At 45.7% G+C, this 18,234-nt stretch overlaps 1 protein-coding gene across 2 annotated transcripts in view; it reads right to left on the reverse strand.

The window, feature by feature from the left end:
• Positions 1–18,234, reverse strand: part of DOCK2 (dedicator of cytokinesis 2) — a 407,498-nt gene that overhangs the window by 92,141 nt on the left and 297,123 nt on the right. For both annotated transcript variants that reach the window (XM_027084336.1, XM_027084335.1), the window contains exons 28-29: positions 3,817–3,915; positions 1,175–1,269 (exon numbers count right to left, since the gene is read on the reverse strand). In XM_027084336.1, the coding sequence (XP_026940137.1) occupies positions 1,175–1,269; positions 3,817–3,915 (194 nt within the window). The remainder of the gene's footprint in view (positions 1–1,174; positions 1,270–3,816; positions 3,916–18,234) is intronic.

Below are 18,234 nucleotides of genomic sequence, written 5' to 3' on the forward strand. Positions count from 1 at the left end.
ATAGATGAGATAGAAATTCCCAGACTGTATCCAATGACAAACTTATTAATATTTATAGTTTTCCCTCTTTGCCACCCACTGAAGAGGATCCGCCTTTGCCTCTTCAACTTCTCCTCTTCTTCTACCCTCTCAGGATATTTCTGTCTTTGCCAGTCAATTCTTGGCTCTTGTGATACAAAACAAGGACAATAGGTAGAGAGAGAGAAAACTTCCAACCAGTGTAGAGTGAAGGGGTTTCCATGGGAAGGACCTAAAACAAATATAAGAAGCCAAAGGAAAGTGAGAGAGAAAGGAAAGAAAGGAGCCGAGAAGACCCCAGTTTTAAAGGGGTTTGTGGATAGGAATTGAGGATAAGGTTCTGAGAGAGACTTGGGTAAACCATGGAATAGGAGAGATACTGAGAGACAGAAGAATGGAGAAAGGGAATATTAGATAATATTGCTGAGTGTTATGACTTGAACTTCATTTTGATGAAATGACATGATTTGAGAGAAAGAATTAAAGACTGAAATTGCTCACAGTTAATCTCATCTATTGTTGTACTGGGCCATGTGGGACCTGAGCTATACTTGGGTTACTCTGGTATTCTATGAGATGCTAATAAGTATTATATATACGCACGGAGACATAAATATATTCACACCAAATGTTTCAAAGGGCAAGTAAATCTGTGAAATGCTGTATCCTAAATCTTTCTCTTAAAGAATTCTATTAGCATACTAAAGGCTCTGAGAAGTCCTGCAGCACAGAAAGCTGTTCAAAGCTGTGTAATCCAGTGCTTCCTAAACTTATTCTACTGCATGTCACAGAATATATTTTATTGTTTTGAATAAATTTAAAATAATACAATTTTAATAAGACTGACCTTAAGCTCTCCTGTCTCAAGAGTTTAGGGAAGGCTTCATAGACAAAGTATATTTTAACTAGTATTTGAAGAATGGAGAAGGCAGGGAGTAGCCAGTTCAGTATATAAAAAGGAATAAATAATAGCAAATAAATAAATAGCTCAAGATCGGTGAGCAATTCCCTGGGGTTTAAATGTAGAAAGAAAGGATCTGTGGCACTTCGATTTATTTTCACCACGGAGAAACTATCCCCACCTTCCTTCTCTCACAGTGCACTGTAAAGTGAGTGCTGAGACGACGGGGCTGTTAGGCAGCAGGTGGCAGCTCACCTGTTCTGAACCATACTCATGGCCATCCAGTCTACAGGATACACATTTTTCCCAATGAGGTCCTTGAACATGATGAATGTCTCCATCAAGAAGTCCTGCAATAGTAAAGCAAAACACACCTGTCATTTTGCTTTATAGGAAATGACTGGAAGGGCCCAGATCTTGTTGGCTGTTCACATTTTTTCTTTATTATTTTTTGGAGGTGCAGAAAGGGAAGGGGTACAGCCCGTTATTAAGTCAATCCAATGAAACCAATAGAGTGGTTTTTTAATGAAATCTTAACGATTTGTTACTGGGAGACTGTTTCACAAATATAAGTGGAACATGAATATGGAATGAGAAAATACTCTCAAAATAAAGAACTATTAATTCTGTCTTTGGGAGTAAAGAAGTAAATGCATTCATTGATGTGGCAGTTTTATAATCATCTTTCCAAATATGTATTTGAGGAGGAAATAATCTACACTATATGAATGCATCTCAGGTCATTGAGCAAACAAACTATTATTAAAATGAACATCTAATTACTGTACTGTAAACACAGCTAATTCATATGTCATAGGCACGTGAACAAGCAGCTTAGAGGAAACATGACAGGGATTCTCTCCCTCTCCTTTGAAGAGGTTCAAAGTGGACCTCAGCATGCCCCATCAGATTTTTCAGTGGATCAAACTTGTTCTCTACCTTTGGAGAACACAAATTCAAGACAAATCTAGATAGCAAAGACCAGAACCACTGGCGCCCTCCTGAGCTAGAGGAAACGAAGGCATCCAGGCTATTTGCTTAAGGTAAAATTAAAATCCATAGGAAACCCGTTCAGAGTTCTTTCCTTAAGCCAGCGGTTTTCAGATTATTTTAATAGCAGAATTCTTTGTTCAGAGAAAATCTTACCTGGAACCTAATATATAAAATAGATAAAAGTAGAAAACAGCTCTGGTTGAAGTGTGCGTGCATGCATGCGTGTGTGTGTGTGTGTGTGTGTGTGTGTGTGTGTGTGTTTATGGTAGAAGACAGTGAGGCTAGGAGAAATATAATTTGAAAATCACTGCTTTAAGCTAAATTGCAAAATTCTGGAAATGAGATTGGTTCCTTTCCAGCAATCATTGCTTCTAGGGAAAATTACCTCAATGCTTTAAGTCCCAGTTTCTGCATTAGCAGAATGGGGATAACATCTACCTCAAAGGGTTGATTAAGTGCACACTGTCTATGAGATGCTCCACACAGAGTCTGGCCCACTGTAAGTGTTCACTAAGTGCTCGAGGATGACGATGGTGAGTATAATCGCTCATCCTTGACGTCACCTGGGGAGGTGTGGATATCGTCACAGGCACACTCCCTTCCTGTGGGAATGGAGAAGAGAAGACCTCTGCCTCACAGATGGAAAGCCTGGCTTCTGAATGAGAAGATGCAGCACGGTGTAAGGGCTGGAGCAGAGGTTCAAATCCTCTCTCTGCCACATTCTGTTGTGTGGCCTTGAGCAAGCAGATTGCAGACTTGTAAAATGTGACTACTAACACCTATGCCGTACTGTTGGAGGACTACACAAGAAGTGTATAATTTAATACATAACAATTCTCTTTCCTACCATCCTTCCTACCTTTCCTTCCACTGAGGATCAAAAATTAGGAATGCAGTCTTTCTATTTCCATGTCACATAACATAGAGAACTTGAGGGGGAGAAATCTTGGGTTGTTTAGATTTCCTTTTGTTTCATTTTTTTGTGTATCCAGAAAGAGGTTCCATTTCTTGCCAATCCTACTCCAGTTAGGAGACCTTCTCAAAGCTAAATGGATGAAGGGGCAGGACATTGGCTTCCTATTGATTCTTTTTGTGGGCCACTCTCTGAGGTTGGTCCAATTCTGGTGCCCTTGCTTCCTTCAAGGAGAGTTAAAAGTGAGCCCCTGGTAGCAGAACCCCTGCATCTGGCAATAGTAAGGAGACAATGACAAAGCTGACTGAGGGCAAAGGGACGACTACACCCTGGGACAGCCTGGGCTGGGCTTTACGTTGATGATATCATCTGCTGCAGAGGTACAGGCCCACAGGCCACCCGCCGCAGGCAGACAGTCCTAGCAAACGAGCCCTGAGAGGTTAGAAGAAGAAAGGGGCTCAGAGGCCAACTTTCTCTATGCATTCGTTATTATAATGTAATAATAGCTAACTTTTAGTGGACTCTTACAGTGTGAGAGCTACTGTGCTCTCATTTAATCCCTTCACAGCCCTGTGACATAAATGATATGATCCCTACTTTACAGATGGGTAAACGGAGGCTTAAGAAATGTTAAAATTAACCTCCTCAGCTAGCTGGTGACAAACCCTGGATTCAAACCCAAGACTGTGTGACTCCAACACCCATGCTCTTAAGCCTCAAAATGTCCATGATTCATCAGCAAATACTGGTTTTAAGGCATATGTAGACTAGGCACTCAGGGCTCGTGTATGACATGGACAGAAGATGTGTCCCAGAAGCGATATTTACAAGCCTAAATGGGAGTGAGAAACAGGGAATCACACGAACATGCCTGCAAACGTAGACCCACACATTCTCCCGGTGCACAGGAAGACCTTCTGCCCTAAACTCTCAAGAATCTTTTGTGTAACGCGTCTCCCCAACACTGCCCCAGAGCATCCTATAGACTCACCACAAGTTCAGAGCTGGTCTGGAATGTCTCAATATAGAAGGAATAGTGCTGGTCACCCATCTGGTTTAAGATGGCTGTCATACATGCCACAAAGTGACTCTGCAAGAAATAGAGAAAAATGCCGTGAAACAGTGGAGAGAGGACCATGAGGTTCACCTTCTTCAATTACTTGACTTCAGACCAGAAAACACCTCTCTATCCCAGGTGAGTATAAGAAGGTCCCCCAGGGATGGAGAATTTCTCCTTAGCAGATGAGCATGCGAAATTTCCCTAAGAGTAAATGTCTCCTTATGGCTCATTCATCAGCTCATTCATCCAAAAAGCATTTATTGAACACCTATTACATGACTAGGACTATAATAGGAGCTCCAGATACAGACAACAAGGGCCCTATTCTTTATCTCTCCAGCTGCTTGTACATTGGGAAAAGAGCACTGTATTAACGTCAGGAGATCCAGCGTGTATCAAGATTCTGGAGACAGTTTGATTTTCTGGTAAATAATTTTACATGTCTAATCTCCAACTGTTCCATCTGTAAAGTGGGACAATAATCCATCTGTATCTACCCTGAGAGGTGTATCAGAAGGATCAAATGGCTCCTATGGTGCCCTGAATACACTGAGGTTCCCTACAAGGGCATCAATTGTTGGACCATGAATCAGTCAGTGAGAAGCCAGCAGCTACCGGGGACAAGTACTTGCTAAGGGCCATAAAAGAAATGAGAGGAGGTAGTCCTTGCTCTCAGGAGTTCATGATCTAGTTGGGAAAGCAAGATTAACAACCATGAGGAAAAAAGCACAAGACTTTGATCAGCGAAGCAGATCAAGTGCCAGAGGGATTCAGACAAGAGGGAAATCAACGCAAGGACTTGGAGAGGAAGTGGGTCTGAAAGGATCCGCGGGATCAGAGGAGCAAGAACCACATCCTTTCGTGCACCAGAAGACATCACCACACCCTCTTCTGCTTTTTCTCTCCCAGGTTTTATAACTCTGTACCAGGGTGGCGCTTTCTGGCAGGGCTAGTGTCTGAAGGCAGAATTGAGAGAGATCTACTCTGGGAACCTGGTGAACGAAGTACTGACCATAAAGCCACCAGCTGGGAGAAGCCACTCAAGAGTGTCTCCCACAAGACTCCACTGGGCTGCCATCTCAACCAGAGGAAGTCCCACTGTCAAGGGCAGGCCTGTGGAAGCTTGGGCAGCTTGGTGTGATGCAGGTGTCTCCAGGAAACCCCACTCCTAAAGGGTGTCAGACGTAACACACACCAGAGAGGTGGGCCTGGACGTGTTATGTTTGAACCAAGTATTATATTTGTATCACAAACTGCTGTCTTTGTTAAAAAAGTAATAAAACTAAAAGACCAAAAAAATAGAGTGTGAAAAAAAAAATCCTCCCAGATTACAGGGTTACAGTTCAGTGACAGTGGCGGAAGGAACAGCCTTGATGTCCCCAGGAAGCTCCTTCTGAATTCCTCCACAGGAAGTCTTTTGGGTAATTGAATGTGCTTCAAGTTCACATCCCCAAAAGTAACTCCCAAAGATACAGATTCTCATTTGCTTCTAGGTTCTTTTCAATTAGGACGTTAGGGATAAAATGCTTTCCCAGTCAGCAGGACCAGCTGTGCAATCTGTGGGGCTCAGAACAAAATGAAAATTGAAGAGTCCTTGTAAAAATTCTTCAGATTTTCAAGACAGCCACAGGGTCCTTCTGAGCACCGGGCCAGGTCACACGCCTGGGAAGCCAGCGCTGCCTGCCAGTGACTACCACACGCATGCACCATAAATGTTCAGAAAGCATGCAGAGGTGGCAGGGGGCACAAAACTGGGACTCTCAGGGGTAACGTCAATGACACTATGTTGCTGGGGACCTGGAACCTCTATATGGGGGCCAACCGCCTTGGCCGTCCAGGGAGTCAAATCCTCTCTCGGGCTCACGTCCTCAGGGGGTGATGGTGAGTCTGTGAAATTATCTGTCCCTTTCAAACCAGACAGAATGCCACCATCACTGCTAATTTAACCAGGTCCCACTGAAACCAAGAAACAAGCATATTATTTTTTATCCCTCCATCCAGGCTGGACGCAAGAGGGGAGAAATCTTCTGAATTTGTGTGTGTGTGTGTGTGTGTGTGCGTGCGTGAAAGAGAGAGAGAGAGAGAGAGCACATACACACACGTGTGTGTCTCCTCTACTCCCTCCATCTCTTCTGTGAGGGGCTTCCTCCAAGAATTCAGCCGGTGGCCACTAGAGGTCTTTCCTTTTCACATGGTAGCTGCCGTGCAGTTTTTCCGGCTTTTTATTTATTCCTACGTGAGCAGACCCACTACACTTCTTGCATATAAACAGTGAAAATTACAATATAAAGGACTTATTATTTCTCCTTTTGGAGTAATTCTGCTGCTGGCCAAAGCCTGGCTCATTTTGCAAAGAAAGGAAGGATATTCTCTGCAGGTAATTCCACTGCTTCAAAAGGTAAGAGATCTGGGGAGGTTTTATTTTTTGTGATCGATCATCCTCTCAGAGGAAATGCTGTCGTCTCTTGGACAACAGTTTACTTTTAAAGCTTTGGCTTAAATGAGTCCTGGGATTGTGAGCTTGTGTGTGTGTGTGTGTTGTAAAATCCACCATTGTCAGAACTGCAGGCTGCCCCAAACGCATAGATACAGATACGGAATGCTTGGTATTTCCAAAGGCTTGATTTGAATTTGAAGGGGCGAAAAGCAAACAAAGCTCAAGTTGCCTGGAAATTACCTTGAAAAGGCTGCATTGTCTTAAGCCTCGTTTAAAGAAACTTCCGTGCTTCATATTAAATGAAAATAAAAGGGGAAGGGGATTCCAAGTGCCCATCTAGAGAGAGTGACCATTTTACTAAAGAAACCATTATCCTTTTACAAGGACTTGCTCAGGGTGTATAGTTCATCGATGAATCAAAATTACTTTTACCAGCTTGTTCATTTCTTCGTTCTAACTGCCCCATAGAAAATCCCAGCTGAGTGCCTTCCGGTACGATCTGTAGTGTGGTGTTTGTGTAGTTTGAAGTTTGGACAAGTTACCTGCATTTGGCTGTTAATGACAAATGACAGTGCTTTACTTCCCACTTGGAAGCTTCCCTTTTTGTCTGCTATGGTGTCTAGCCCACTTCAGTATCAAATCTGTCAGCAATCGCACCAATGTGACTGACTGATTTCTGAAATGGCATGATATGCCAGCAGCAGGTTCGAATTCAGTAAAGGCTCCTCTCTGTTATTTAAATTAAAAACCAAAAACTCCTCTCTGTCATGCAGTGATAGAATGGTGGAATCACATTGTGTTTCTCTGACGCTTATCCCTTTTTCAGTAGCGTCTTCAGCACGGCAATCCACCTCTTTGCTTCCTGCCCCTCTTCCCTTTTACAAGTTTGAGACCTTCTACATCCACCATGTCTTAAGTGTTTAGAAAGAGCTGTAGGGATTGGGAGTGGGGGTGATGAACAGACTGCATTTGCCCTAGCAACTCAGACACTCCTGTTGTTGACATGGCTCAAACTTTACGGTGTCGGACCCCAAACTCCCAGCCCTGTCAGCAACGTGGAAAAGCCTGAATACTGCATGGGGGACAGAGGGTTAGAGGGATCTCTTGCAATTCAGGCTAGTGAGAATGCCCTGCCTTCCATCCTTGGTGGAAATTTTGTGGTCAGCATATATTTACTACCAAGGCGTGAGGCAGCCACTCATCCACACCCAAGCAGCATTCCAGGTGCCCAGAAAGGAAATTGCTTCTTAAAACAGAATACCGGGTTGGGGGGGGGGGGACCTGCATATTAAATTCCGGGGAGAAACTGTATCTGAGATGCTGTCACAAACCAGGCAGAGTCACGTCGGCTCCATTCGGGGTGGTTTAAAATGTAGCTAATGAATCACAGCATGAAGAGACATGGTTTGAAACTGGGTCAAACGTGTAAAAATAAATGCAGTCGTCGCAGGCACTCGGCTGATGAGGGGCTGCTTAACGCCTGCAGTGGCGGGGCTTACTTGCCATACAGAACCCTCTTCAGTGATCCATGACAATCAGTTGATCCGGACAATTCAGCCCGTCAGTAGGTAGGGAGCCCTTGCACACCTGGGAGAGAGCTGAAGCTCCAAAGGAAAACAATCAGGGTCTCTTCACTGTGTGATGGCAAGAGAGGAAAGAGAGAAACCCACTATTGTGTCATTAATATTAATTAGCTGGGATACTGGCTGACTGCGGTCAGGGGAGTAGCCCTCTCCAAATCAATCTACTCCTTTGCATAAAAAATCATCATCATCTTATTGATGAGGCCGATAGCTTTGGTGCACAACACTCAAACATATCTATTTAGCCACCTCTAAAGCAAACACACCTACACACACGGTCAGGACCCTGCAGTGCTGAGTGAACCGGGAAGAGGTGATCAATTTGCCCTGCCTTGAAGAGCTAACCAAACGAGGGGAGAGGGGCATGGTTGCTGCAATGCGTCCCCCACTCCGCTCACCTGAGATCAGTGGGAGTGATGAGATCGCAGAGGGAGGGAAAGAGCCGACTTAGGGAGCTTGCTACCTAAATGCCAGCATTACTATGCGATGCCAGCTGGTGACACGTTGCCATAGTAACTTCAAATAATGTGCTCGACCAAAATAAAATAAAATACAGAGAGCGCCAAGGAGAGGAGATGAGCGAGGAAACTTTGCATGCCGAGGGAGATGAGAAGTTTTATCTATGGGGCCACCCAATTCCTTTGAAGACTAAGAGTAGCCTAATGCCACTCTCAGGTTGCTTTTCCATTCACCCCCATGTCTGCCATGCGGTTATATAACAGATTTTCTTCTTGGATGGAATTGGTGCTGTCTTTGTGACAGATCCAGGACCGGAGGTAGGAGGCTATGGTGTGAGGAATTCAGGGACCCTAAAACCCGTTCATCTTAGAGCTTTGTCAGGAAGCTCAGAGTTGTAGTTTGCAGCAATCTTTGGGGAAAGTAGTGTGTGTGGTATCTCAAGTTCTGGGCACTGTGCTAGGTGCCCGGGTGCAGCAGTGAGCCGGATGGATGAGGTTGTGCTCCAAAGAAGCAACGTCAGGTGGAGACCTAGGAGCCGGACAGCCTGAGTTCAAATCTCAGCTCTACCTCTTACTAGGCATGTGACCTTGGGCAGTGTCTTGTGCCTCAGAGTAAAAGGGAATAGAAATAGTTCTTACTGCATACAGTTTTGGTGAGAATTAAATCATTTTGTAGAGAGCACTTAGAACATAGAAAACCCTCAATATGATCAGCTATTAGTGTTACTGTTGCTGTCGCTGACTCTGGTCCAGAGAAACTATGCAGATTGGCTAACTGAAATTCCTGACCTGGACAGAGGATATGATGACCCCACCTACCCCTGACCGTCTGTGGATGCATCAGGCACTCCCAATCACAGCTTCGGACAAAGAGCTAAGTGTCCTTTGACTCTGAACATGCCTTTGGTTAACAGCACGCCCCAAATAAAGCTGTTTAGTAAACCGCGTGTGTGCCTCTTCGAGCAGGGCATGTTTGGAGGTTTCTTTTATTTGGGGACAGTTGCTGGCAGGTAGGATGAATGACAACGGTGCCCAGATTGTTCAAAAGCCTGAAATGTAACTGTCTTCATCGAAAGCTTCGTCTTCCGGCTGTTTGGCTTTAGGAAGTGCCTGTCTTTGTGGGCAGTGACATTCTTTGGTTACCCAGGGATCCTGCTGTATGACAGAGTAAACCAAGTCACCTTCCTTCAGGGAGAAGCTTCTTGATGGGCACAGATCCAGGGGTTTTGTGTAGTCTGATCCAGGTCAAGGCATAACATCACAGGAAGACGGGAATGTGCCTCTTGGATGCTATGTGCTCTGGATGCACCTAGACATGTTCCATCTGTACAACACAGCAACTCTTTAGAGTTAGCTGTGTGTACCACTACCTGGCACTGTGGGCATTAATGATCAGCTCTCCAGCGTCACTAGGGCCAGAACCGCAGGCAAGGCGTCTCCTCAGAGAGCTATTCTCACTGTCAAAGAGCGGGGGGCGGGGGGGTTGGTAACAAGGCTGCTTTGAACCCAGGCTGGAAGGCGAGACTAAAGTGGCCACACACTCTTCCTTTGAAGCGAACACTTTCTGATCTTGGCTGGAGCCTGTGCATGTGGCTTTGTAGTGTGGGGTCACTTTAAATCTTCCAAAGGACACAATGAGGTGTTTAATCGCAAAGGGATGTGGAAGGCAAGCAGATTCTGTTCAATCATTCCTTGCGCTTAGGACTCCACCTTTATCATCTCACTGAGTCCTCTCAACAACCTCATTAGGTCAACTTTATGCCCATTTCACAGATGAGGAAAGTGAGATGCATAGAGGCCAAGCAGCTTGCCTAGACAGACATTTAGTATATGGTGGGGCAGGAATTAGAATCTGGGTCTTTCTGACTCGAAAACCTGTGTTCTTTTCATAAATCCATGATGTCTCTCATGTCAGCACTGTCAGCTCCACCTGGGCAGAGATTTTTGTCCTTTATTCATTGCTGTATCACCAGAATCTGGAATTGAACTTGCATACAGTATGAGCTCAATAAATATTTTTTAGATGACAGATTGAACTTCTATAGTATTCCCCATCTTTAAAAGAATGTTACAGGGACCACTCCCCCAAACACTGAAGAGTTAGGGTCATGTATAGAACACCTTTGCCTTAGGAGAGGACAGAAATGAAAGAATTTTTGTTCTACTTCTGAGCTTACTCCATCTTAAGTTATATTTGATCAAGCCAGAGTGAGATCACTCTTTCACACGTGCCTTAATGTAACAAATATTTCTCGAGCACCTACTATGTTCCAGGCATGGTTCTAGGTGCTCTGGACAGTCATGAATGAGATTAACAAGGGATTTGTTCTTAAGGAACTCACACCCTCATTAGGGTCAGGGATGGGGAAACACCATAAGCAAGTGAATACATAAATAAGATCATTTTAGGCAGTGATACCTGCTACTAGTGGAATATTACAGAGCAATGAGGTGGAGACGGGAGGAGACTGGTTTTCAATAGGGGAGACAGAGGTGGCCTCTTAGAGGGCTGATATTTGGGTGGAGATCTAATGGTGAGAGTTGGTCCTGCAAAAATCTGGCAGAACAGCATGCCAGGGCAATTGAGTAGCAGATACAAAGGCCCTGGGGTCAGATGCGCTTGGCGTGCTGGAGGATCGAAAAGAGGGTACAAAATGAGGAAAAGCACATATAAGATGAGGTCGGAGAGACAGGTTGGGACCAGATCCTGCAGGCCCTGGAAGGTCGGGGCAAGGGCTTAGGTTTACTTCCAAGTGCAAAGGGAGGCCATTCATTTGGGTTTTAAGAAGCTCCTTCTGGCTGCTGTGTGTTTCAAGAACCCCTCTTTAAAGAGGTGGTTTCCATGTCTTACCACCCTTCTCCAAGACGTTACACTGGAGCTGTTCCCAGGGTGGTGGGTGCGTGAAAAGTGCTCAGTGTTGACCCTTCCTGTTCGTGGTAGTGTCACCACTCCTCAGCAAGCTTTTCTCACTAACTGACCATTCTATAGCAGACTCTGACCCTCCTCTGGCAGGTGTGGACATGGACTCTAGTTTTACGTGGATCCCCCTTGTCTTCAAGTTCTGTGGTTCGTCTCCCTGTTGTTCAGAGGCGAATGAAGGGGAGGGAGCCTGCTACAGCGGCTCTCAGCCTCTGATTAAAGCCATTCGAGCCTGTGGGACTTGAGAAGGCTGCTTGCCAGGAGACGGGCTATCATTTAGGACACCCCAGTTTTTAACTGAACAGAAGATGATTTTTCTAAATGTTTCCAATTACATCTGTGGAGGTGTGGGTGGGGAAGTGCACAAATGAACACACACACCGGTGGTGGTCTTCCAAGCTTGGCACCGAATGCCTCAGGAAGGGCTGTGCAGAAACGTTTGTTTTGAGTCCTGGAGAATACAGTATTGTCCTCGGCTCACGTATTCCTGAGAAAAATCAAAGCCAGGAGCATCGCTAGGATGTGGGCTCTGCATGAGTATCCTACATGGCCCCTCACCTTCTCCTGCAAACGTTTTCATCAAGGTCGTTTAAGACACCAAGGTCAACTTTCAACACGAAAAAGGGTCATGAAAGGATATTATGACTCAGGAAGGAGGTACCGTGGGCTGCAGGATGCGATAATAACTGCCCTTTAAAGGGCTAAGAGTGTGTCGTGCAATGTGCTAAACCCTCTGCTTCTCCATCAATAAGGACGTTTCATAAGTTGTGGCCAGGCAAGGAAACGGCTGGAAGAGAGAGAAGTTAACATCAGTCGGACATTTATGTGTCGGACACCGTGCAAAAAAGTATGCCAATGGTCACAACAGCTACCAGTTACTGAGCGCTTACTATGGGCCAAGCGCTGTGTATGCTTCATCTCAATTAATCCTCCCAGCAGTCAGTCGATGTCGGTAAAACCACGCGCACTTTACAGATGAGGAAGTCAAGGAGCAGGGAGGTGACACGACTTGCCTAGCTCAGCTTGATTCCAGAATATTGTTTTGTAATCATGACATCATCTTATTGATATGAAAATTAAGCAATACCTCAAAGTATAATGAAGAAAGGAAAAGTACAAAATATTTCACTCCACCATGCCTCCTGCCTAACCTTGAATATTAAGAATATTCAATATTCATTTCAATCTAATAAGCCTCTAGAATGTTAAGGACATTCTAGACATCTATTGTGCCTAAATAGAGATGGAAGGATGGATGGAGAGATGGAGAGATGGTTGGATGGAGCTAGGTGGGCAGATTACATAGGTAGATAGGTCAGGGTTGATACCTAGCTACGTAAATAAGACCAGCCCTCTTTTTTTTTTTTTTTTTCGGTATGTGGGCCTCTCAGTGTTGTGGCCTCTCCCGTTGCGGAGCACAGGCTCCGGACGCGCAGGCTCAGCGGCCATGGCTCACAGGCCCAGCCACTCCGCTGCATGTGGGATCTTCCCGGACCGGGGCACGAACCCGTGTCCCCTGCATCGGCAGGCGGACTCTCAACCACTGCGCCACCAGGGAAGCCCGACCAGCCCTCTTAATGACTATGCTCTGTGGCTTATGAGTCTCCATGATTTTAGGCTCAGCTGAGGATAACCCCTCCATTTTCTGCATTGCTTGGGGTTTTGAAGGCCAAGAAAGGTTAAGTGAGGACACCAACACCACATATTAGGAAATATATCTGGTTTCGCATAGAAGCAGCTTTCCTGGAAGGCACTGAGCAGAGCATACTAAGTACTGGGATCAAATCCCAGCTCTCTGCAATATGCTCTGGATCTTTGGACAAGTTACTTTACCTCTCTGAGCCTCAGTTCTCTGGTCTCTGAAATGGGGATAACAGTGGTGACTATAGGACTGTTGTAAGGACAAAGTAGAAGCCGGGTGCAGAGGGTCCCTGTAGAGCCTGGCAACACCACGGGCACTCAAAAAGCCTTCTTGCAATGCTTAGCCTCAGCTGTCTTTCCAGTTTACCAGGAACAGTTAGTTGATCAGCTGGGGAAGTGTGGAGTTAGCTTTTGGTTGACTCGTGAAGGATGATTTAAACCCCTCTGTGGACCTGGAGAGCTGCACTGCGGATAATGATTTGTACAAGCTCTCCCTGCCCTTTGTTTCCCTTTACAGAGACTTCATGTTTCAAGGGGTGTGGGCGGGGGGGTGGGCAGGCAGATAAATATGTTCACAGACAGCCAGGCAGCCAGGTAAGGGAGAGTTTTCAGGAGGGATGATTATTTTGTGGATAAAAGGATGTCTTTAGTTTCCTTCAGGAGGACTGAAGACAAGTGAAGAAGAGTGAAGAAGGTCTCCCACATCGTGTTCTAAACTTCAAGCCTAACTCTTCAACCAGCCCTCTCCTAGCACCTCCTCCCACCACCCCGAAATAGGTCTAGTTGTCCCTGATGCAAATGATCTGCTAGTCCCAGCACACTCAGGTATGGGGTCTGATAACAGCTTATCGGGTGCGTGTGGAAGTGCCTCTTTGCAAGCTCTCTGCATTGCTCAACTCAGTAGGCTTAACCAAAGCAATGACACACTGATGGTGTAACTCTCAGTCCACACTAGGGAAGGGTTTTCTCCCTTCCCAGACAATTCCTCACTCCCAATTAATCAATCAATTAGCAAATATTTACTCAGACTCATAAGGAAGATTCTTCCCTTCCCTTCCTTTCCTTTTCTCCTCTCTCTCTCTCTCTCTTTCTGTCTCTCTGTCTCTGTCTCTCTCTGTCTCTCTGTCTTTCTCTCTCTCAATACAGTAGTTCTAACCTGGAGATAATTTTCTCCCCCAGAGGGCATTTAACAATGTCTGGAAACTGGAAACATTTCTGTCTGTCACATACAGGGAGAGGGGGAGGTTGACATCTATTGGGTAAAGGCTAGAAATGCTGCTAAACATCCTGTAATTCACAGTTCAGCCTAACAGCAAAGAATGATCCAGGCCAAAATGTCACTAGTGCTGAAGTGAGAAACTCGCATCTTAGAGAGATGTATACATTATGATGCTGAATGACAGGTGCAAAATGAATGTTATAGTTTCCTCTAGGCTTTTAAGAAGTGGGAATGACCTCTGTAGTTAGGAATGTTCAGGGGAAATTTCATGGAGCATGTGGGATTTGAGGAATGAGAAGAGTGAAAGAGATTAAGCTAAGAGTGGGAAAGGACATCTATAACAGGAAAAACATTTCATTTTATAATTTGATTGATTGGTAGTAACTGCCTAAAGAGCTGTGTGGGGAATGATTCTAATGCCAAGTCCTACCTCAGCAGGAAAGAGTGTGGCAATCAATTAGTGATGTCTGCTATAGGCAAGGGAGAGAGGGATAATACATGTGCTGAGAAATTGCTGTCCCACTTTTATATGGAACACAGTGAGGAAAGAAGCAGAGGTGGAAATGAGCAAAGTGTTTTGGTACAACAGAGGTTCACAGAGGGAGATCACAAGAGATATTTGGAGGCGCAGACGGAAGGACCTTGAATGCCAGGCTGAGGGCTTTGAATCTCAATCTGTTGATAATGGGATGTCATGCAGGCATCTGCCTACTGGGTTGCCTTCAGGCCAGCTCTGTTGACAAGGCCTTGGGAACTAAAGAAAGCTACCCAGAGTCCTTGCTCTTCATTTCTATAAAGGGAGTACTATTTCATCTGTTAACAGTAAAAACTGGCAGAATTATCATGCTCTGGCTTTTATGAAGCTGATCCCAATGATGAAAAAGATCCTATGAAGCTGAACTCAGAGATAAGTGTTTGAAAAGCTGACTCCGAGGGTTCACGTTAACGAGCTCCTGTAAAGCCCTTTTGGATAAAGAAGTCCTTCTGATGTCATTCACACAACAAAACAAAACAAAACAAAAACCCTCAAGGAGGAGGGGAGAGAAGGGAGTAGAAGTCCATTATTCCATTCCTGGGGCTCACGTTCCAGGTGACCCCTGACGAGGACACTGCCTACTGATCTGGTGCTTCCTGTCAGCCCCCAGCTCCCTGCCTGGCTGGGTCCTTCTTAGGCAGTTTCCTCTCTGTCCTGGGAATGATACCTCATTGATTTATTGGTTTGCAATTTTCCAAATGACGTCACGCTCTTTTTTTTTTTTTTTTTCATTCTTTCCCTCCTCTTAAATTCCCATTTGTCCCACTTCCACTTCCCTGTCCTTTGGAATGGTAACAACTTCCAATTACCATCCTCCGCAGTCTGCATTAGCTGCCTGCAGACTCCCTCTCCCTGCCATCATTAATAAAGGTGACACTGCGGCTTGGCACGAATGCAGGTCCTCCCCCACCTGCCCCACTGTCCCCTCTCTGGGAGCAGAAGGCTCCCTGGCCAGGGAGCCCCTGCCTTTGACACTTTCCTCCTGCACGCAGTTCCCATCCCTATGTTCTGATCCACACTCAGCTAAAGAAAAATCAAGTGACACAATGAAAAATGCCATCCAGAGAGCTGTCCCGGTGGCACCCAGGTATCATATCAACCTACTACAGCTCCATATCTGCTGATTCCATCTAGAAAGGAAAAAAGATGTCACAGTTGTCTGGACTGATTTGTCCCTTAAAAACCCTGCTGACTCCTTCACCCTGGCAGGCCTGGAGAAATCCTAGTAAAAGTCTAATTGAAGTTAAAGCTTAGAATTAGACAGCTGATGGGGGATGTGATCCTTGGGAGTCCTTGCAAGACAGCTTCCTTGCAGCACAAATGGGGAAGCCATGGACCAGAGAGGTTAGGTGGTTTCCCCAGGGCCACACAGCCTCTGGAAGTGGCAGAGCTGGTTCTGACCAGAGTGCTGAATCAACTGTACCATAATCTACCACCTGCAAACACTGGCCCCTGAGCCTCCAAGTTCCCCAAAAGCAAAATGACTGTTCTTTCCCACTGTTATCTCAGCCAGGGGGTTGTCCTGATCCCAGAAAAACAGACCTCAACTAAGGCTGATGTTTGAGATGTGCATTCTCCTTTAACTTCCTCACCACATAGGTTTCCAGATTTGGGAAAGAACAAGCCACTGAGCACTAATTTCATCTTTCAAAAGAACTGAATGGGTGTCTCTATTACCACTATTCATCCCTGCTTTGATCTATTACATTCTGTGCCCAGCATCCAAATATGGTTAAGAACATCAAATTAAAAACCAAAAGATTGATCACCGAAGTCACTCTGTATAATGAGAATTGTCTGAATGTGCGTTTACGGGGCCTCAGGGCAGGAGCAGGGTGGGATATGGGGGCTTTGCTTATGTCACTTTGCCCGAAGATCCTCAAACCCGCAGCCCACAGGCCTCATGTAGTTCACAGAAATGCTTTGTTTCATCGGAACGTGTTTTAAGAACAACTGACGTTTTGTCAACATTTTAAAACTAGAAGCCATTGCATCAATTTTGGATTTTCAGCTTCTCTGGGGTATTCGGCAGATTCAGAGACAACCATTCTGCATTCTGCACTCCCCTATGGCAGCACTGGGAGCTGCCTCCTGAAGAGGTAGGGGCTTGGGTGGGGGTAGGCACGCACTTTCCAGGTAGCCAGAGCCTGGCCTCATCCAAGAGTGACCAACTTGTCCTGGTCTGCCTGGGACTTTACCAGTTTTAGCATGGAAAATCCTGTGTCCCAGGAAACCCCTCAATCCCTGGCAAACACCCTACGTAGTTCTTCTTTTATGTACCTGGTTGGTTCCTGTGGGCACTTGCAGGTAAGGCCTCTTCCTCACTGCTTCCTTCATGCCCACATGCCTCCCGAGAATGACATTCAAGGCTTCTCACCATGTCAATCCTGTTTCTCTCCCAGCCCCCTCTTCCCACCTACATGCTATCTACTCTAGACTTCTCTTCACTCCCCTGGCATTTGCACAAGCCAAAGATGCCTTCTTTTACACACCATGAAGTCTAATTCATTTTTAAAGACCCATGCAGGTGCTATCCCCTCTTCCAGGAAGGCTTCTCTGATTTTACCTGATGCTCTTCTGTCCAGACAGAGCTAGGCACTCCCTCCCTCCCTCTGCTCCAATGACACTCAGATCTTTCTCCTTTCATTGTCCTCATCACCATTAATACAGCATCAAGTGAGTAGACCCTGGGGGTGGCCTTCCTAAGGACTCAGAGAGAATCAGAATTGTGATAAAATCAAAAACCGTAAAAACTGTGAAACTTAATTTGAAGTCCCAGTCTCTCTGTGGTTGTGAGTTTTGCACAAGTCACCAAAATGAAAACTGAAAACCATCCCATACTCCATGGCGATATTTAGCATTCCAAAGTCTAAGAACATCTGGGTCTCCTGAACATTGACGTCCAACTCTCCTCCTGCCTGTAACATGGAATTGTAATCGCATGCCCTGGCATCTGTGTTCTCCACTAGCCCTGGAGACACTCAAAGGCGGGGACTTTCTTCCACATCCTGTATCCTCTATACCTGGCACATGGAAATTGCTCAGTTAAAGGCTTCCCAAGTGGGTGAGTGAGTGAGTGAGTGGACTCCCATCAAGGAGACCAGGAGGACTGACCCACTTGCCGTAATTTTAAAGAAAAAAGGTCTCCTTAGCTGTCCCAGTGCCCACAGGGCCCCTGTTGTGTTAGCTGATCACCCTGAGCCGTATTACAAGCTAGACCAACCAGTCTACGATTGGGGTCAAGCCGTCATTCTTTTGGTCATTTCTCATCAGATCATAAGATTCCAAAGTGTTGACAGCTTTAGGGTCTTTTCTGATAAATAAAGAGAATGCCAGCCCTCTAGCTTTGTACTGAGCATTTCCCCTGGGACTCTCTGTAGGCAGCTTGTAATAAACATGCCGACACCATCTTTCCCCACTCAGACCCCTCTTTCTCCTCCCCGAGCGCTCCTTCTCCGAGCCACCCGCTACCTCAACACAACACTCCAGCCCCCTGCCCCACCCCCACCCCCCGGCCGCCTCCATGAATCACCGAGCCCTGGAGATTAGACATTTG

This window comes from Aethalodelphis obliquidens, unplaced genomic scaffold (assembly GCF_003676395.1).
Source record: "Aethalodelphis obliquidens isolate GAN/ISIS:26980383/991018 unplaced genomic scaffold, ASM367639v1 scaffold52, whole genome shotgun sequence".
NCBI lineage: Eukaryota > Metazoa > Chordata > Mammalia > Artiodactyla > Delphinidae > Aethalodelphis > Aethalodelphis obliquidens.